Source organism: Xenopus tropicalis, chromosome 8 (assembly GCF_000004195.4).
Source record: "Xenopus tropicalis strain Nigerian chromosome 8, UCB_Xtro_10.0, whole genome shotgun sequence".
Taxonomy (NCBI): Eukaryota; Metazoa; Chordata; class Amphibia; order Anura; family Pipidae; genus Xenopus; species Xenopus tropicalis.
In genome coordinates this window covers 26,133,962-26,155,693 of record NC_030684.2, presented here as the reverse complement: position 1 = coordinate 26,155,693, position 21,732 = coordinate 26,133,962, and the positions used below count along the sequence as shown (strand labels likewise).

The 21,732-nt window shown below is 42.7% G+C and overlaps 1 protein-coding gene across 5 annotated transcripts in view; it reads left to right on the top strand.

The window, feature by feature from the left end:
• The window catches only part of iqsec2 (IQ motif and Sec7 domain 2), a 120,170-nt gene that overhangs the window by 89,134 nt on the left and 9,304 nt on the right, over window positions 1-21,732 (top strand). For 4 of the 5 annotated variants that reach the window (XM_002940970.5, XM_004916745.4, XM_004916747.4 and 1 more), the window contains 4 exons: window positions 14,454-14,724; window positions 14,937-15,323; window positions 17,489-18,369; window positions 20,572-20,733. In XM_002940970.5, coding sequence (XP_002941016.2) covers window positions 14,454-14,724; window positions 14,937-15,323; window positions 17,489-18,369; window positions 20,572-20,733 — 1,701 coding nt within the window. Of the gene's footprint in view, window positions 1-12,817; window positions 13,069-14,453; window positions 14,725-14,936; window positions 15,324-17,488; window positions 18,370-20,571; window positions 20,734-21,732 lie in introns of those variants that run through there. The other variant, XM_004916746.4, reaches the window with a different exon arrangement.

Genomic DNA, 21,732 nt, shown 5'->3' with positions numbered 1-21,732 from the left:
AATGGAGCGTGTAAGTCGGTAATGCCGACGTACTTTGCTGTGTAATTGCATGTTCATGCTATACCCTCGTGCTTCGGCAACTACGAAGAAGGTAAGTCAAGCCCGGACTGTATTTTAGAGCCGTGGGACTGTTTGTAATAAATTGTGTGGCAGTGGTTCTGGTTCAGATCTATGAAGACTGTGACAATGATTCAGATAGCAAAGCAGACTTTGCATCTACTTGGGGGGGCTCAGGAAGTACAGGAGATGGGAGCAGTGGGGCACTAACACGCAGTTTGAATATGTGTTGGGGACCCTAAAATGATTTTGCTATGAGGTCCAGTAATTTCTGTTTATGCCACCATTGCCAAGTGTTCCATCAGTCCTTCTTCTTGTTATGTAAACTTTCTGATAGAGTACAGCCTGCACTTTCTCTCCAGCTCCCAAACATTGTATGCAAAATACACCTTCAAAGGAACCATGATCTCATTTATTAATTGTATTTACTTTCAGTTATTTACCCTTATGCAGGCAATAAATGATACAGGTTTGTGTCATGTTAAGCAGGATTTAAAACCCAATATAAAATAAAAAGTCATGATGGTAAATGAGAGTGCTGAAGCCTTACGGGTCAGACTTTTCACAGATTGAAAGACAACAGGCAAATGAATTGTTGAGTTATTATAAAGACTCCTTCATGTAAATGAAGAGGAAGAGACTTTGCTCTTGTTGCAAATACAAATAGTAGCAGCAGTGTGCAGCACATTTGGGCCACTCTTGAATAATGGGGAATTTTAACTACCAAGATATTTACTAGAGTACAAACAGGACAGTTAATGGAAACAAGTTTATAAACTTGCTAGATTAAAAATGTATGCAACCGAAGAAAGAAAACTATTGGGAATTAATCAGAGGGCACAAGCATCGCATATAAATGCTACAATATTTGTAAAGAGGCAAAACTAGTAAATTCAAAACTGACTGCATCACAAGCAAAAACGAATCCCACAAAAAGTAAATAGCAAAATGATGCAGGTTGAGAGTTTAGCTCCATTCACAAATGGAAAAAGTTTTGTTTTAAGGGACGCTGAAAAAGCAAATGTGCTATATTGGTTCTTTTCTTCGTGTATTAAATGGAGTAGTCAGAGTTTCGGGCACAGATGGCTCAGCACAATCAATCAGAATTTGATGCTTAAATATTTACACACAGTTAATGCTACCTAAGAACCCAAGGCCTGATGAAATACACACTTTTGACATCTGTAATGGGCAGATTATTAAGTTTGTTAAGAGGTAACATTCAAGATTATGTTCTGGAGATTAGCATTATAAGTAGTAATCAGCATGGTTTTATGAAGGACAGATCCTGTCAAACAAATGCTTTATATAAAGTATGTCAGAGCTTGGACAGTGGTTTGCAGTAGATGGGATCTGCAGTTGTGTACAGAGGTTGAAAGTCAGTACAGTTATGGGATCTGTTATCCGGAAACCTATTATCCAGAAAGTTCTGTGTTACGGAAAGGCCATCTCCCATAGACTCCATTATAAGAAAATAATTAATATCTTTAACAATGATTCCCTTATTCTCAGTAATAATAAAACAGTACCTTGTACTTGATCCTAACTAAGATATAATTACCCCTTATTGGGGGCAGAACAGCCCTATTGGGTTTATTTCATGGTTAAATGATTCCCTTTTCTCTGTAATAATAAAACAGTACCTGTACTTGATCCCAACTAAGATATAATTACCCCTTATTGGAGGCAAAATAGTCCTATTGGGTTTAAATTATGTTTTAATGATTTTTTTTAGTATACTTATGGTATGGAGCAACCATTTTCGCTACTAAAAAGCACAATTGGAAAAAATTTGGAGTAACCACGATAATTTCTGGTGTGCGAAAATGTCACGAAAATTCTTTTCTTGGTCGTATGAAAATATTGTGGTTGCGATCAAAATTTTCGTATCCAACCGAATGGCGCATAAACCTTTCTGGCTTTGAAAAAAAATGTATGATGCTGGAAGCCTTCCATAGGTCTCAATGGCACTCTTCAGCCCCAACCTGGCAAAAAGATAGTCACTTAAGCTTTATTGAATAACAACATTTTCATAGTCGTTGCAAAAAGTATGAAGGAAAGGCTAATAAAGAGTTAATCTCACGCTGCAGGCATACCTTCAGTTGTCTCAATGGTGCCCTTAAGTCTCCCCATAGTTCTCCTGTTCGGATGATCAGAAGCCAAAATGGAAGAAAAAACGCTGAGCTGTGTAAAGAAAGTTGCCATAATGCTTCACTCCTGCACCGAGACCATGTGTACCACCAAGTGCTCAGTTTTTCAAAGACTATGGGGCTGATTTACTTACCCACGAACGGGTCGAAATGAGTCCGATTGCGTTTTTTTCGTAATGATCGGTATTTTGCGATTTTTTCGTATTTTTTGCGATTTTTTCGGCTTCTTTACGAATTTTTCGTTACCAATACGATTTTTGCGTAAAACCGCGAGTTTTTCGTATCCATTACGAAAGTTGCGTAAAATCTGGCGATTTTTCGTAGCGTTAAAACTTACGCGAAACTTTGCACCTTTTAAGTTTTAACGCTACGAAAAATGCGCAACTTTTCGCATAAGTTTTAACGCTACGAAAAAAGCGCAACTTTTTACGCAACTTTCGTAATGGCTACGAAAAACTCACGTTTTTACGCAAAAATCGTATTGGTAACGAAAAATTCGTAAAGAAGCCGAAAAAATCGCAACAAATACGAAAAAGTCGCAAAATGTTCGTTTTCAAGTCGGAACTTTTCCAATTCGGGTCGGATTCGTGGGTTAGTAAATCAGCCCCTATGAGTCAGCTTCCTGCTGATTGGCTCAGATCCACATTCCTTAGTGGGGGAATGAGTTCTTAGCATTCTTGAAGGAGGGGGGAGCAGGAGAGGGGAGAGAGCAAAGAGCTGCGTGTCTCTGGCAGAGGAAAACAGACACAACAAATCTTTTGACAGGGAACTCAGTGCAGCGTTTCTGTGAGTGCTTATGGCTGTATTTACATAGACCTTTCTGATAAAGCTTACTTAGTTTTTACCTTTTTTCTCCTTTAATGTTACTAAGGCAAGTCCATGATGTTGAAGAACGTAGGGGGAGTTCTTGTTGACAATAGACTGAGCTGTAGCAAGCTATGCCAGTCAGCAACAAGTATTGTCCTGTAGTAAAAGGGGTAGAGATTCATTGGAGGACCTCTCTGCAAAGCAGCAGTAAGGCTCTATCCAGAATATGTGGTGCAATGTTGGTCTTCAGGATGTTTAATATGAGTAATAATGAAAAAGAGGAAGGCCAGATTAGACCAACTATGTAGCTAAAGGGTATGGAAGATCTCAGTTATGAGGAAACCATGGCCAACCTTATTTAGGAATGTTTACAGTGGAGAACAGATTATTGACCATAGATGAATACTTAGTTTATACTATGTTAAGTGACCTATGAAAGAATCTCACCAAACTGGAATATTTATATCAGTAAATACTGCCCTTTTCCGCTGTGTGCTCCCTCAGAGATCACCTGACAGGAAATAATGCAGCTCTAACTGAAGTGTGATTGCAAAAGACAGAACTATGTCCATTAATTGGCTGATGTGGCCTAGCATGTATGTGTGCCTTGGCTTGTTTGTGTTTTATAGAGCCCTACATTGCTCGCGGGTATAGTTTTCCTTTAACTAGTAGATTCTTCCAATGGATGCGAGGGCACCCAATTAAAAATAATGAAGGTTATGTCGTGTGAAGTTGTTGGATTCACTCCCTAAAGCAGCTGTACTGGCAGATAGATTAGATAGCTTCAAGAAAGGAGTTGGATACCTTTATAGCAAAAGAAAAAATACAAAGTTACTGAAATGAACTTTTAGTGCAAAGCTGATCCAGGGACTGGTCCCATTGACTTCCCCCCTGAGGCAAACGATATGGGGTATTTTGCCTTATGCATAACTATACAGAGACGGGCTGTTTTGTGTGCATGATAAGTTATATAATGCTGAACAGAAGTGATGCCCAAAACAGGTGGGCAGATAAGGCCCCTCAGTATTTATATTTACATGTTGCATAAAATCCTTCTGGTATTGCTTGATCAGGGGCCACACATGAGATCCATAAAATTCTGCCTGTTGCACATCCCTGAACTAAATTCAGAATTTTTCCTTACACCGTGCCAGCCTTTCCCAAACCTTTTCCTTAGGAGAGGGGCCTGTACGCTGTTCTTTTTATGTCTATTCTGTAATTTTCCCTTTAACCTAGAAAGCAACAAATTAAGGTCCCAATACACGGGCCGATAAGCTGCCGAATCGGTCCAAGGGACTGATATCGGCAGCTACTATCGGCCCGTGTATGGGCAGAACCGAGCGGCCTGGCCGACCGATATCTGGCCAGATCTCGATCGGGCAGGTTAGAAAATCCAGTTGGATCGGGGACTGCATCGGCTCGTTGATGCGGTCCCTGAACCGACTGCCCCATGGCCGCAAATGTAATTCGATCGTTTGGCCCCAGGGCCAAATTTTTTTTTTAGCTACTTGCTACCCGATATCACCCACCCGTAGGTGGGGGATATCGGGTGAAGATCTGCTCGCTTGGCGACATGGCCAAGCGAGCGAATCTTATAGTGTATGGGGACCTTTAGGGCAGGGGGGCCAGAATTTCTTCGGTGACGATTTACCAAACCGATGCGGAAGTGCGGCGTGAATGCGTACGTACGAATTCACGGAGCACTTCCACATCCCCGGCTTGACCGCGGTCCACCAGAAATCCATGGGGGCCACCCCTGATTTAGGGCTTTGGGTCATTTATCTACTGCTTTTGTTGTTGAGAATGGCCATCATGTGACTTATATCTACTTCCAGCAGCATTATGGGAAATGATCCCTTTCTCCTCACAGACCTTTCATTGTCCAGTGTCATCAGTAATTATCTTCACTGGGCACCTGAGAGGCTTGCGATTGGGTGCCAGCGTGCTGTTCCAACGGACTGTACTATATCTTTGTGCTTAGATCTATGCAGCCTGGTCATGTGACATTAGGTTCAGAGGAACCAACAATGATTCCCTGTCTCACTCTTGCAAAAAGCAACTTGTGGTAAAAGGAAAACATTGTTTATAGGGATGCACCGAATCCAGGATTCGCTACTGGCTGAACCAAATCTTTAAAATTACGAGACTTTTTGTGATTAAAAAAAAAATTTCGACACGCATGGTTCTCTTAAGCGGTTCCTTGTCCTAATTTGCATTAGGGTTCAGTTCCGTATTCGGCCAAATCTTTCATGAAGGATTCGGGGTTTGGTCGAATTTGAAAATAATGGATTCATTATATACTTATTTATTTATAGTTAGTGGTTACCTCCCGTTAAACGCTCAATATATATTTGATGTTTTTCCCTTTCATTTGTATAATGTACAATGGTCAATTCTAAGCAACTTTTCAATTGGTCTTCATTTATTTTTTTTTATTTTTTTTTATAGTTTTTAAATGATTTGCTTTCATCTGACTCTTTCCAGCTTTCAAATGGGGGTCACTGACCCCAGCAGCTAAAAAAGCTATTGCTTTGTGAAGCTACAATTTTTTTTTTGTTGTGGTTACTTTTAAAAAGATACATATCATGTGAAAATAATGTATCAGTGCATTATACTCCTCTAAATATTGAAGGATTGTGCTCAAAAAAGTTGCGTTTCAGACAGATTTATTAAAGAGATTTCTGACACCAGAAATTAAACCTTTTTTCTATCTATCATAACAATGTCTTTGCATGCTATTTATAATTTTGCCATAAAATTATTTGTCCGATGTTTTTACATTCCCTATCTGATCCCCCATGTTCCTCTATGAGGGGGCGGCCATATTTGTGCAGCAGGAGGCCGTTAGCATTAGAAGCTATAACTGTCAGGCTGAGAAGGGACAGTCAGGTTGGCAAAACAGTCAGGTTTGGGAATTTCAAGTAACAAAGTTGTTTTTTCCGTGTCAGTATCACTTTAAGAAATTCCTCCAAACCCCTTCCTGCTGCCTCCTTTGCCAGGCTGGGCATGGGGACCGGCAGCACACTGCTCTGTAGAATATGAACCAATCAGCAGCTAGGCTGACCTGATAGGGAACTGAAACCTGTCTTTGCTTGTGTGACTGCAGGGCTGCGATTGGCTCTTCCCCTCCTACTGTACTTCTGGCAAGAAAAAAAAGATTTTTTTTATTTATCCAAAATGTCTCCTTTAAAGCTTATTTTTTTAATCAGGTCCTCTCCTATTCATTAATTAGCCTCTCATTCAAACCACATTCTGGTTACCAAGGTAATTTGGACCCTAGCAACCAGGTAGCTGCTGAAACTCCAAACTGAAGAGCTGCTGAACAAAAAGTGAAATAACTAAAAAAAAAACAAAAGAAAACTACAAATTATAAAAGATGAAGACCAATTGAAGAATATTGTTCCCTGCATATATAATATATAAGGTTAACTTAAAAGTGAACAACTCCTTTAACCCTTTAGCTGCCAAGCACGGGCGGCGTACGTGCTTTCAGAAAAAGGGTTTATTTGGCAAGCACGTGCACCGTACGTTCTTTGCAGATAGATGTGCGGCCTCTGCAGAGAGTTTGGAGCGATGACAGCCCCCTGGGCAACGAGCCAGGGGGCTGTCATGTTGGTCCTGCAATGCGATCGTCACAGGACTGACCTCCACGCAATCGCATTGCGTCTACTGCTTGTCCTGCTCCTCCCCCCCCCCCCCCAGCTCCTCCGCCCACTCACTTCCTGCTGAGGACTGCTGCACGGAGGATCCTACAAGCAATCCCTGCTTCAGGTAAGTGTCAATTATGTGCATTTACACACACTATTACACACACTTACATACATTTACACACATGTACACACACATCCAGCACACAATTTAGCATAGCTGTTTTTTTTCATTTTGCACACAACTTTAAGATGTGTACACACATGTGTACACAAACACTCACAAACTTTTTTTTTTTTTGACAGCGTGACTATTGGATCAGATATTCTGACCACTAATTGTAGTGACTTATTTTGTGTTTTGTGGTTTTATTGCATTTTTTTTATCCCTGTATTACTGTTCCTGATCAATATTTTAGCATAGCTTTGCCATGGGTACCTTGGTGTAGAAAAATAACTTTACCTATATTGAATTCATCAGAATGTGTACTTTCCAAAAAATATATGGTTTTCTGGGGGTCTCTGTATAGTTAGGGGGTCTTACACACATAATACAGGGTCATTGGGCTTTTTTTTGCAGAACCTGAGTTGACAGCTGAGAAAATTCATATGCGCTGGGGTGAGCGTATTTTTTTGTAGCTTTATGCAACATAAAGTGATGTAAATGTGTTGATTTTGCTGGAGCTGAAATGACAGAAATGATAGATCCTATGGGGGTATGTTCCCATTGGGGCCCCTACATGCCACATACTTAGGTAAACCTATACATATTGGGCATCAAACTGTTCAGTGGACCCCTGGCGTTCATATTTATTGTGTTTTATTTGGTTACTTTATTGATAAAAAAACAATCTTTAGGAAAGCATTGCAACTTGGTAGTTTGGAGTAGACAGACAGTTCTACCTATTCTGGATTTCCCAGAACCTGTTCTTTCCAAAAATGTATCATTTTCTGGGATAAACCTTCTGTTAGTGTAATTTTTGGCCTTGAAATCTAAAGTATGCAGCTTTCTGGAGCAGGGCTTTGGGAATTTGCTAGTGTACTGCTTGGATTTTGTGACCTATACAAGTGAGAAATTTCCATAAAAAATCTCCATATTTGGTACTGGCACGTTCAGGAGACATGGGACTTTTCAAATCGGTTATATTTTTGTGCATAAAATAATTTTTGTTTCTGGTGTATGTGTTTATATTATGGAAAATATGATTTATTTTTATTTTTTTTAGACATTTAGAAGCCTATATCTTGTTACAGAATTGGAGTTACACCAAAATTCTACCATATTTTGAAAGCTTAGTTTGTCCTGAAAAAAAGGATATATAGTTTTCCTGGGTAAACGAAAAGTCCCCTGGAGGAAAGGCCCCTAAAGTGAAACAGTGCAAAATGTTCAAAAACTGTCTGACCAGACGAGTTCCGCTTTGACCAAAACGGCTAGCAGTGAAAGGGTTAAGATGTGTTACAGTTTCAAGCTTGCCTGTGCATCCATTGTTTACAAGCCAGCTTACTATTTTCCAGATTATTGGAAGTATCACAATCCCCTTAGTAGAATCTAGAGAGGGGTGTCGCCTAATCCCTAGGGTGTGCCTAGGGCACCCTGGTAGCCACCGCTGGTTTACCACAGGCATAAGGGCAGCAATATATATATATATATATATATATATATATATATATATATATAGCAAGACAGTGAGCTGCACACACCAGGATTTGGCAAAAAAATGATGTTTATTTAAGCAAAGAAATCCAACGTTTCGAGCACTAACTGTGCTCTTCCTCGGGGAAAAAAACCTGGTGTGTGTTTTTTTCCCTGAGGAAGAGCACAGTTAGTGCTCGAAACGTTGGATTTCTTTGCTTAAATAAACTTATCATTTTTTTGTCAAGTCCTGGTGTGTGCAGCTCACTGTCTTGCTTTATATGTTTTTGCTAGCACCCTGGGCATTTGAACTTTAATTGGGTGTGCTCCGTTTGTTCCTATATATATATATATATATATATATATATATATATATTCCTGCACTGTAACATGTAGTAAAAAGAACTCATTAAACATTTTATAAAAGTAAGCTCATAAAAAAGTTAAAAAGTACTTTATGTGAAAATGATCACTGTTCCAAAGATGAACTTCCCCTTTAATCTTTTAAGTTCCAATAAGCTGGTTAATTAAGGTTCAGCCTCGTTCTGTTGCACTGAATTAAAGCCCAAAGGAGCAGCAGAGGGGTTGGCACCTAATTGGCTGGCCGAGCCGTCCCCGACGTTATGCTGATGTCAATGGAAATATTGCTGGTGTGTGACAGGGCGTTGCTTGTTCCTGGCTCTCTTCAAAGCCTGCATCTACCTTCATACCAGCCATCGGCTCCTGCCCCTCTGCCCCCCTGGGCCTGCACGTATCGCCGCCAAGGGAAGAAACAGGTTGGTGCAGTTTCCGTTACTGAGCAAAGTCACTGCTTTATATGTAGATGCCCGAGAGTTGGAATTTTGATAAATACCTGTCGCACCCAGTCTCCTTGCAATGCTTTTACCTCAAATCTGGACATACATGCCTTGAAGGGGTCCACCTCCCAAAACCTTTTTGCATAATGAAAGAAATGATCATTCTGAGCAACTTTCCAATATAAATTAATTTACCTTGATTTTAAAGTTATGAAATGGCTGTTGAGACCAGTATTCTTATACTTTTTATAGAGTATTCTTATACTCTATAATCTACACTGCTGGAGCTCACTCTTGAAACAGTAGCAGAAGACAGCAGTTTAACAGCCCTGGAGGCAGACTGGCTTCTGCTACATTGTTAACCGAGTCAGAACCAGAGAACAGGAAGGACAAAATGACATTCTAAATAAAGCTTTTTATAGTCAGTAAAAGTGGAATGTTAAAATACCTCCCTATAGTATTTACTATTTGAGATATAACTTCAGCTTTTGTAACTAGGATTTATTATCTTGTGTGATGACAAGCTCTGAGGGTGTGAGAAGGTTAAGCGTCTTCCCCTTTGTTGCTGTATTTCACTGCTTGGTGTAAACAACAGTCAGCTGAATTGACCTGAATGTTAATGAAGCTTTAAAGGAACAGTCAGCCTTGCATCTAAGTTGCCTTTATATAAAACACTGAGCAGCTGAACTCTGGGAGACAAAATTTTATCATCCATCCTGCCGTGGCTTGAGAAAACAGAACTGCTGTTGAGCCCCAAGGATTTTAAAGGGAATGTAAACCTCATTTTCGTTGCAAGTGTCTGGGACCCCATACCTACAGATACATTTGTCCCAATGACAATTTTATTGTATTCCTTGGCTGATGTTATGAAGCTGATCATGCTGCGTGGTTTGTATGGACCCTGACATTTGTGCTCAAAGTTGTAACGTAGCTTAAAATGCACGAGAGACTGGTTTATATTATATATATATATATATTTTTTTTTTTTTTTTTTTTTTTTAATTTTAAGGGTGTGCCGGCCATGGATTATTTCATGCTAAATACTCAGATTTTGGCTGTGCACCCCACAGAATACTAAAGCCTTGGAGTGCAGACACCATCAGGACTGATATATATTGACTATTATTAGGGTGTGCTCTGTCTTTTTCTGTATATATATATATATATATATATACATATATATACATATATATACATATACATATATATATATACATATACATATGTATACATATACATATATATATATATATATATATATATATATATATATATATATATATATTTATATATATATATATACAGTGGTGTGGAAAAACTATTTGCCCCCTTCCTGATTTCTTTCTTAGTCAAAGATAACATAATTGAACACAAAATGCAGTTTTTAAATGAAGGTTTACGTTATTAAGGGAAAAAAAAAACTCCAAATCTACATGGCCCTGTGTGAAAAAGTGATTGCCCCCCTTGTTAAAAAATAACTTAGGCTGATGCCACACCAGGCGTAGGGCTGATTTTTTCGGCAAACGGAAAAACGCGTGCCGAAAATTCAGCCCTACGCCTGCTACTTGTGCCTGCACCCGAATGAATGGAATACGCGCGGGTGCAGGCACATGTAGCCGATATACGCATGAAAACGCGAGACTTTGCATTCTCTCGTGTTTTCGTGCGTTTATCGGCTACATGTGCCTGCACCCGCGCGTATTCCATTCATTCGGCTGCAGGCACAAGTAGCAGGCGTAGGGCTGAATTTTCGGCAAGCGTTTTTCCACTTGCTGAAAAAATCAGCCCTACGCCTGGTGTGGCATCAGCCTTAACTGTGGTTTATCACACCTGAGTTCAATTTCTGTAGTCACCCCCAGGCCTGATTACTGCCACACCTGTTTCAATCAAGAAATCACTTAAATAGGAGCTACCTGACACAGAGAAGTAGACCAAAAGCACCTCAAAAGCTAGACACCATGCCAAGATCCAAAGAAATTCAGGAACAAATGAGAACAAAAGTAATTGAGATCTATCAGTCTGGTAAAGGTTATAAAGCCATTTCTAAAGCTTTGGGACTCCAGCGAACCACAGTGAGAGCCATTATCCACAAATGGCAAAAACATGGAACAGTGGTGAACCTTCCCAGGAGTGGCCGGCCGACTAAAATTACCCCAAGAGCGCAGAGACAACTCATCCGAGAGGCCACAAAAGACCCCAGGACAACATCTAAAGAACTGCAGGCCTCACTTGCCTCAATTAAGGTCAGTGTTCACGACTCCACTATAAGAAAGAGACTGGGCAAAAACGGCCTGCATGGCAGATTTCCAAGGCGCAAACCACTTTTAAGCAAAAAGAACATTAAGGCTCGTCTCAATTTTGCTAAAAAACATCTCAATGATTGCCAAGACTTTTGGGAAAATACCTTGTGGACCGACGAGACAAAAGTTTAACTTTTTGGAAGGTGCGTGTCCCGTTACATCTGGCGTAAAAGTAACACAGCATTTCAGAAAAAGAACATCATACCAACAGTAAAATATGGTGGTGGTAGTGTGATGGTCTGGGGTTGTTTTGCTGCTTCAGGACCTGGAAGGCTTGCTGTGATAGATGGAACCATGAATTCTACTGTCTACCAAAAAATCCTGAAGGAGAATGTCCGGCCATCTGTTCGTCAACTCAAGCTGAAGCGATCTTGGGTGCTGCAGCAGGACAATGACCCAAAACACACCAGCAAATCCACCTCTGAATGGCTGAAGAAAAACAAAATGAAGACTTTGGAGTGGCCTAGTCAAAGTCCTGACCTGAATCCTATTGAGATGTTGTGGCATGACCTTAAAAAGGCGGTTCATGCTAGAAAACCCTCAAATAAAGCTGAATTACAACAATTCTGCAAAGATGAGTGGGCCAAAATTCCTCCAGAGCGCTGTAAAAGACTCGTTGCAAGTTATCGCAAACGCTTGATTGCAGTTATTGCTGCTAAGGGTGGCCCAACCAGTTATTAGGTTCAGGGGGCAATTACTTTTTCACACAGGGCCATGTAGGTTTGGATTTTTTTTCTCCCTAAATAATAAAAACCCTCATTTAAAAACTGCATTTTGTGTTTACTTGTGTTATCTTTGACTAATAGTTAAATGTGTTTGATGATCAGAAACATTTTGTGTGACAAACATGCAAAAGAATAAGAAATCAGGAAGGGGGGCAAATAGTTTTTCACACCACTGTATATATATATATATATATATATATATATATATATATATACAGAAAAAGACAGAGCAAACCCTAATAATAGTCAACTGCCCCGGGGGCAAATAGTTTTTCACACCACTGTATATATATATATATATATATATATATATATATATATACAGAAAAAGACAGAGCAAACCCTAATAATAGTCAACTGCCCCGGGGGCAAATAGTTTTTCACACCACTGTATATATATATATATATATATATATATATATATATATATATATACAGAAAAAGACAGAGCAAACCCTAATAATAGTCAACTGCCCCGGGGGCAAATAGTTTTTCACACCACTGTATATATATATATATATATATATATATATATATATATATATATATATAATATAATAAGGTTTCTATTGCTTTTAGCCAGTACCACTGAGTTCTGGTGGAGGGAAGCAATGCAGCAGTTAGAATGAAAGCACATTATTGTGTTGTGCAGGAGTCAATAGTTATGACAGGAGCAGGCGGAGCTCAGAGAGGGCGGGACAGAGCTAGGTGTTTGTGAGCTCCTTAGTGATGCATTTGGGCTTTTCTGTCACAAACAAGCAGTGCGGCTTCACGCACCTGCTCCTGATGCCTCCTTGGCTTCTCTATCCTTCTGGCACTGCCAGACCTCCAGGGTGGTGTATAGGTTAGGCTCTCCTGCTATGCTGGCTTTGCCCTGGGAACTTATTATGAAGATGAGGAAGAAGAGAGGGTGGTCGCAAAATCGGCTCCCAGCGCGCGCCTCCCTATACATGTGAGTGCTGAATCTCTAGCTGTGTAGTAGGCAGGCTTCCTAAGGAGTGGGTTTTGTATGAGATGAGCACTGTATGGGGCTGCCTGGCACATATTCAAAATCCTTCTTGCACCCCTGCTTATATATGTATATAATACATTATACATGCATATATGTATACATTACATACATACGTACACACACACACACATATATATATATATAATGTGCACTGCCCAAGCAGTACACAAAAGATTGCATGCCCCCTACACATACATAGCACACCTGCCTCACATACACTACCCTATTCCCCTAGGTAGGAACAAACCTCCCATGGTTACAGTGCACCTGAGCTGGATATGATTGTTGAAATCTGTATCTTGGTTCCAGATGCAAGTGCTGCTATTCTAGTGATATATTAATCTGTAGTTTGGTTTATTGGTTGCTTACATTGGGGTTCCAACAGAATGCCATTACTAACTGGTACACTAGATTGTACTTGTGCCAGATGACCATCTAAAGGGTGTTGCTGATTTCTGTGTATTCATTTCTAAATATTTTTTAGTGATCTCCTACACCTGTGCTCTGGCACTGTCTTCCCTTGCCCTCTGTGCTGGCGCTGCATTCTCCCTGCCCTCAGTGCTGGCGCTGCATTCTCCCTGCCCTCAGTGCTGGCGCTGCATTCTCCCTGCCCTCTGTGCTGGCGCTGCATTCTCCTTGCCCTCTGTGCTGGCACTGCATTCTCCCTGCCCTCCTTGCTGGCGCTGCGTTCTCCCTGCCCTCCTTGCTGGCGCTGCGTTCTCCCTGCCCTCCTTGCTGGCGCTGCGTTCTCCCTGCCCTCTGTGCTTGCGCTGCATTCTCCCTGCCCTCTGTGCTGGCGCTGCATTCTCCCTGCCCTCTGTGCTGGCGCTGCATTCTCCCTGCCCTCTGTGCTGGCGCTGCATTCTCCCTGCCCTCTGTGCTGGCACTGCATTCTCCCTGCCCTCCTTGCCCTCCTTGCTGGCGCTGCATTCTCCCTGCCCTCTGTGCTGTTGCTGCGTTCTCCCTGCCCTCTGTGCTGGCGCTGCGTTCTCCCTGCCCTCTGTGCTGGTGCTGCGTTCTCCCTTCCTGCCCTCTTGCCATTTCCCCCTTTTTGTTATGCTGTTGGCCTCTCCCTGTGCCTGTAACATTGTTGTGGATGTCTTTCCCTGTATCTGGATGCCGATCCTCTCAATCTTCCCTTTGCGCTAGTTGGACACACTTCTCGCCTTTGTTGCCATTTATTTTTTGCATTTTTTCTCATAATATTTGCACCTTACTGCATCTGCCCTAGGCCTGCACTTGTTATACCCCCCATGTTCCGCTCTGCCTTTTCTCTCCTTGTCTCTCCCTGTTTTTGGCACTTACCCCTACCTGTCTCTCCATAGTGTTGAAGGGGGAGACTCCCTGGGCAGCGAGTCTGGAACCATTGTCGATAGCCCTGGCCAGCAACCCCCGTACCGTGGAGAGGTGAAAAGCGACCACTACGACCTTCCCTCTCCTACTCGCCATCCCTCACACCCGGGGCTCCAGTGGAGTCAGAGGGCCCGGTTGCAGCCGGCAAGCGTGGCACTGCGCAAGCAGGAGGAAGAGGAAAACAAGAGATCAAAAGCCTTGTCTGATAGTTATGAGCTGTCTACAGACCTGCAGGATAAAAAGGTAACATTCCCATGTGAAGCTGTGTATTTATTAACCCCCTAAGGGGACTAGACAGTCACTATTTATTGGGCCTGGGGGGTGGGGGAGGGGTTTGGGCCTCTGTTTACTTGAAATGCCAGAGCCTATTTTGATTCTCAGTCCAGGCCTGCCTGGATTTTATATATATTTCTAGACTACATAACTAGTGTTATTACCCTTGTCACTCCCTGCAGGTGGAAATGCTGGAGAGGAAGTATGGCGGTTATTTCCTTAGCCGGCGAGCCGCTCGCACCATTCAGACAGCATTCCGCCAATATCGTATGAACAAGAACTTTGAACGCCTGCGTAGCTCCGCTTCGGAGAGCCGCATGTCTCGCCGGATAATCCTATCCAACATGCGCATGCAGTACTCCTTTGAGGAGTACGACAAGAGCCATAATGCTCCGTACTTCCAGGGGAAGCCTGTGTCGCTGGATGAAGGGGTAGCAGCCTGCCATGGTCAGGGGGAGCGTGGCCTCCAGTATGGGGGATCTTGCAGCGGAATGGACGGCGATTCAATCAATACCTCCGGTGAATTTTGCAATGAGATCACCGAATTGGAAGACTCCTTTTCCAAACAGGTAAGAGCATGTAGGGGTGCTATTATAGGCCGGCAGCCCCCAAGGGATTTGGAGATGTGTAGTAGAGCACTATGGTTTCAGCAGGATCCTGCCTGCCCCATCTAGCTGCTAATTGGAGACAGCAGTTGCCCGGGAAGGAGCAATGATAAATAATCATGGCTAATGGATGTGGATAGTCTAGTCCAGTGTCTCCCTTGTATTTCAAGCTTATCCTGAAATGTGTATTTGAATCAAAGCTCCCCCCGCCCACACTGTGCATTACCAGTGCTTTATCCTTTAGCTGGCACATAAATAACATTAGTCCTTTTAAAGCACTCTCTCCTCCTTCCCCTTGCTGTTTAATTGTCTGCCACCTCCGCATTCCTCTCCTTTGCAGCCGCTCCATTCTCTGTTTCTTGCGACAGCGGTCAATAAAATTCCTAGGCAGCTCTTATACTGAAAAGGTTTACTTCACCCAGAAAGGATCTGCGTCACTGCTCCCTGCTACGCTTACATGTGCTACCTGCAAAAAACTAAACATTTCTGAGATTTGGAGCACCCAATAGAATTTATTTTATTCTGATAAAATAATGTTAAATGAAAGGGCCAATTAAAGTTGCCACCCTGTTCCCCAATAGACATTTGCATGGATGCATAGTCCATATTTGGGGCCCTTCTGCTAGCGTACCCTATTGGTATCCCATTGAGCAAGGTCATCAAAGGCCAACATTATCATCCAGTTGTTGGCCCAGGGGCCAAATGATCAGATCAGCACAATTTAAACTTGAATGAGTGGCCAAATTAGGCAAAGATCCGCAGCCAGGTGTATGGCCGGCTTAATATAGGTTTGTCCAATGTGAGGCACACCTTTATTATACAGAAAATCACTTTAGCAAGTATTTATTAGAGGGACACATGCATCCCTTTTATTCTAAGAATGCTGCTTTGCTGCATTGTTAAGCAGACAGAGCAATTAGCTTGGGGCTTCATTAGCTGTAAACATGCCACGAATTGCAGCACTCAGAAACGTCGGTCCATTTTCGGCACAAGTGAACCCAGCAGCTACCCGATGTGTAATACAACTTCCCTTGCTGCCTTCCAAATTCCAACACCAGTGCCCGCTCTTTATTTATCTATATATCAAATGCCGAGTGCTCCCCATGAATTATTTATATACCAAGTTGAAAGCACTCACAGCTAGAAAAAAGTCAAAAAGGTTTATTGCTCAACACTCATATATGACGATGAGTGTGGAGCAAAAAACATTTTTGACTTTTTTTTTCAACTTACTCCAGCTGTGAGTGCTTTCAACTTGGTATATATATGCCTATGGTGGCAGGTACCTACCAAGTCAGGTACCCATAGGGCCTGGGCTGCAAGGGAGATCCTCTGATGTTCCGGGGACCATTTTGATCTGCATGGCTAAACCAGGGAATAAAGCAGGGCAGCAAGTGAGGATTGTACTGCACAAAGCAGCCAGCTTTCAAATGGGGGTCTCTGACATCATCTAAAAGTCAAATGCTCTGTGACGCTACAAATGTTTTGCGAGTTTTTATTACTCCTCTTTCTATTCAGGCAATCTTCTATTCATATTCCTGTATCTTATTCAAATCAATGCATGGTTGCTGGGGTAACTTGAACCCTAGAAGCCAGATTGCAAAAACTGCAAACTATAGAGCTGCTGAATAAAAAGCTAAATAACTCAAAAACCGCAAACAATAAAAAATTAAAACCAAATGCAAATTGCCTCATACTAAAAGTTAATTTAAAGGTGAACAACCCCTTTAATGCAGCCCTAAGTGCAGCAGTTATACTGGTGCTACAGGCAAGCCACTGCAAGCAAGAAAAAAATGCATTAATTTAACTACAGGAAATGTCATCAGATATATAAGGACTGGGAGGCTTCCTTAAAACAACCTAAATATTGACAGATAGATAGATAGATAGATAGATAGATAGATAGATAGTAGATAGACACATACATACCAGTTCAGCAGAAGCCAGCTAAGTGCACGCACTGGGGTATGTATAAAACCATGACTAAAGAACCCTTATATGTTCCCATGCCACTTTCACTGTGGAAGCAGCATGGCGCCTTCCACTGGTGATGTATATAATGCTTACATGCAGAATATGTATATTGCTGATACTCTGTGAGCTAATGCCTCCCGTGCTCTTTCTGCCAGGTGAAGTCCCTAGCTGAATCCATAGATGACGCCTTAAGTTGCCGCTCAATGCACTGCTCTGACCCCCGGGACGACAAAGGCAGCCTGGAGAAAGGGGAAAGCAGGGATCAGCACGGAGACAGCACAGCTACTTCCTTCAGTGATGTCACACTTTATATGGACGAGGGTGTCCCTGTGTCCCCTATTTCTTTGGACCGCCCCCCCAGCTCTGACCAGGACACCCCTCAGGGAACCAGTTCCAGACAGGAGTACTGGGCCACTTCCTCCTCTAGGGAGGACAGCAGGGAGAATGGCAGCCGGCGGAGCACGCCCTGCATGGAGTGTCGAGACTTCCGTATGCGGGGGGCTCACCTTCCCTTGCTCACTATCGAGCCCCCCAGTGACAGTTCTGTGGACCTTAGTGACCGCTCAGACCGAGGGTCTCTTAATAGGCAAGTTGTTTATGAGCAGGAAAACTGCAGCCCTCATGGAACCCTAAAGCAAGCACCTCACAAAGGGCCTGTCCGCTCTCCAAATCCTCACCGCCACTACCACCCAGAACCTCCGCCCCCTCCGACGGACAATGTAGGAGGAAACAATGGCACCACTGGGGGCGTGGGAGGAGGTGGCATGGGAGGGGTGCGACATATGCATCATGGCAAACCAGAACTTGGGGAAAATTCTGATGGCGATAACGAAAGTCTAAACAGCACCACCAACTCCAATGAGACCATTAACTGCAGCTCAGGCTCCTCCTCCCACGATAGCTTGCGGGAACCCACCAACACACTCTGCAAACAGACATACCAAAGGGAGACTCGGCACAGCTGGGACTCCCCTGCGTTCAACAACGACGTGGTTCAGAGAAGGCAATATCGCATTGGACTCAACCTTTTTAACAAGTAGGTGCTTTTATTGGCATAGGAGCCTCTGTGTTGCATTATACTGGCCTCCCAGCAGGGGGTTCTCTGCTTCTGAAGGAAACATGGGCTGACCTAAAGTAATGTAACTGTTGGGTTCATTATTGTTTTGCTCCAGAATTTTGGTTACCATCTCACACCATGGGGCCATGTGTATTCCTGCTTCTAAAATAGGTCACTCTGGTGGTGTAGTAAATAAGAGGCAATGATTGGTTTGTATTATTTAAATTTAATTGACAAGACCCCTCTTCAGGTTATATGGTTCGAAATAAACTTTCTGCAGAAATGGCAGACATCATTGGGGGTAGATGTCATCCTGCTGTAAGTCCTATGTTAGTGAAGAAAGTAAAGGTGGGCAGTGCCATCTGCTGGTCTGAGGTGGAAGCACATTCTCTTCTGATCAACGCTTTCACCTTTAAGATAACTTCAAGTACGTTATAGAAAGGCCAGTTCTAAGCAACTTTTCAATTAGTCTTCATTATTTGTTTTTCATAGTTTAATTATTTGCCGCTGCCTTCTTAGCTTTTAAATGGGGGTCGCTTGTATATTTATTGCTTATAAATTTATAACATGTTGACATAAATACTATTAGTAGAGTTTGCTTCTTACCAGAATTGCATGCTTGGGTGCTCATAAATGTATATGGGAGCCTCAGGGATATATAATGCCATTGCGCTTTGTGGGCAGTGACATCACTGTATGCCATACCTAAATGAGTAATTCACCTTTATATGAGCTTTAACTGTAATTTAGAAAAGGATATTACAGGTGCAAAAAAAAATAAAAATTTAATTTTTAGTTTTTTTGTGTGGTTTCTGAATGGTTTTGCTTGTTCAGCAACTGCAGTTTGGAATATCATCAGCTATCTGGTTGCCAGGGTCTGTCTTATCCTAGCAACTAGGCAGTTGTTTTCAATCAGAGAACAGAATTTGAATGGGAGAAGGCCTACCATGGCTGGGCGGTGGAGGGGTGGGGGCACTGTTCTGGGAGCCTTTCCTTGCCTTCAGTAGTCCCCCACCGGCGTCTCCTGCCTGCTGGGGAGGAGGGATTTCTTTACCGCTATAGTGGTTCAGCCCCCCCCCCCCCACAGGGTCTGTTTCCTCTATAGTTTTGACACTGCTTACCTTAAATTGCCTGATTATAAGCTGTTGCAAAATACTTGCGTGGGTGGCTGTACATAGTGCACAGATGTATATGGGGGAGTTGCTTAGAATTAAAATGGGTGTACTTCCCTTGTAAGAATAGATATCGAATTCATTTTATTGGGTCATTGAGCACCTTAGCGCTCTGAATAAGTGTATTTGTTCAGTTCAGTGAATTGCAGGAGTTGAAAGGTGGGAGCTGCCATATTGGTTAAATCTCTAGATGTTGAAGACACATTAAAGATGAATAAAGAGTACACAATCCTGTCCCCTGCCATAGTATAAAAACATCTCTACACTGTGTTTTGTCTAACTACAACTACCATTACCCTGCTGCATAGGGGATTTGATTCAAAGTGTAACTTGCCCTTTCATTTTAAATGCAATTGTTTTCTCCGTGACTGGCACTTCCGTTTAGCAGCTCTCAGAGATCTCTATTTTGAGGAGGCTTGTTGCTATAGCAACCCAGGGTTCTACAATTTGAGCCAAGAACTGTAAGCAAGTTATCGTCAGGGATGCAGTTGAGTGCTTTTCCACTAATCTGGGCCTTATTACCAGCAGCATTCTCTGCACTGCTGTTCTGACTGTTGGCACAATGTAGCAAGGCCAGCTGATTAAGAAGCTTGTAGGGCTGACTTGTGCTACATTTCTTCCAGAACATTGGCTGCCCCTGCATTCACCCAGAAACTGATCCACCTAAAAAGAATGTTCTTTCTGTGCTGCCCAGGAAAGCTGCTACATCTCCTGGATAAAGTAACCCAATCTGTCCACGAATAACTTCACTTTTCCTTCCCTCTGTCTGAACCATGGGAAGAGAGCAGCCCACAAATAGAAAGCAGTGGGAGACAAACCTCTGTATATTGTTCGGTGGCCATGGAAGGAAAAAGTTTGGAGTCATAACTGTTTTGTACATTGCTTAGATCTGCTGTACAGATTCCTTCATATAGCAGAGAAAATTCCCTACTGTCATTTTCAGTAATTATTACCTTTAGCCCAACTCCAATGTCTCCCCTTTTGACCCTTTTCCCTGTTTATATTTCAGGAAGCCAGAGAAGGGGATCCAGTACCTAATTGAGAGGGGCTTTCTCTCCGATACCCCTGTCGGGGTGGCACATTTCATTTTGGAGCGGAAAGGCCTGAGCCGGCAGATGATTGGCGAATTTCTAGGAAACCGGCAAAAGCAGTTCAACCGGGATGTTTTGGAGTAAGGAGGGCTGGACTTGGTTTTGAATACATGCCCGCCATCATGGGAGACAGGGGGCACAGCAGTAAAGGTGGCCATACACGCACCGATATTATCGTACGAAACCTCGTTTCGTACGATAATCGGTGCGTGTATGGCATGTCAGCGAGCCGACCGATATCGCAGGAAGCTGCTGAAATCGGTCGGCTCGCCGATCGGCCAAGTTAGAAAATTTTGATCGGGCGCCATAGAAGGCGCCTGACCAAAATTCTCCCTTCAGAGCTGAATCGGCAGAAGGAGGTAGAAATCCTATTGTTTCTACCTCCTTACCTGCCGATTCAGCCCTGAATGGTGTGTGGCGGATCTGACGATGTTTCGTGCGACCGACGGTCGTACGAAACATCGTGAGATCGCCACGTGTATGGCCAGCTTAAGGGGTCCTGTGACAGAGGGGGCCCCAGCAGATGTGAAGGTGTTATTCACAGGCTGCAAAAACCGCAGGGATTATAGGGGGAAGTAGAAGGGGGTTTTGGGTGGGGTTTTGAAAAATAGTGCCATGAATGGGCATGTGCTTCATTCTACTTGATGGCAGGAAACCCAGGTGGCGGCCTAGCATGTGTACTAGATTAAAGGAGAAGGAAAGTTACAATCACTGGGGGTGCCAAAATGTTAGGCACCCTCAGTGATTGTAATCCCTTACCTGAAACCCCCAGTCGGTGCTCCTGTTAGGAGAACACTGCACCAGTCAAGGTGTTTGCAACAAATCGATCATCTTCTTTCTTCGGTCTGCCTAACATTTGGCACCCCCCAGTGATTTAGCCTTTCTTTCTCCTTCACTATGACCTGCACTGCAGTGGGTTGGGTGATTGGGATGAGATATAGTAATAAGGCCTTCATTATATTGTTTCAGGGAACATTACATCATGAGACTTACACCTTTTTTACAGTTTAGTGTGTGAGGAAACATTGAGACGTTAAAGAATCTAGGGGCCTACTCTTTAGTGTCCTAGGAAGCACTGA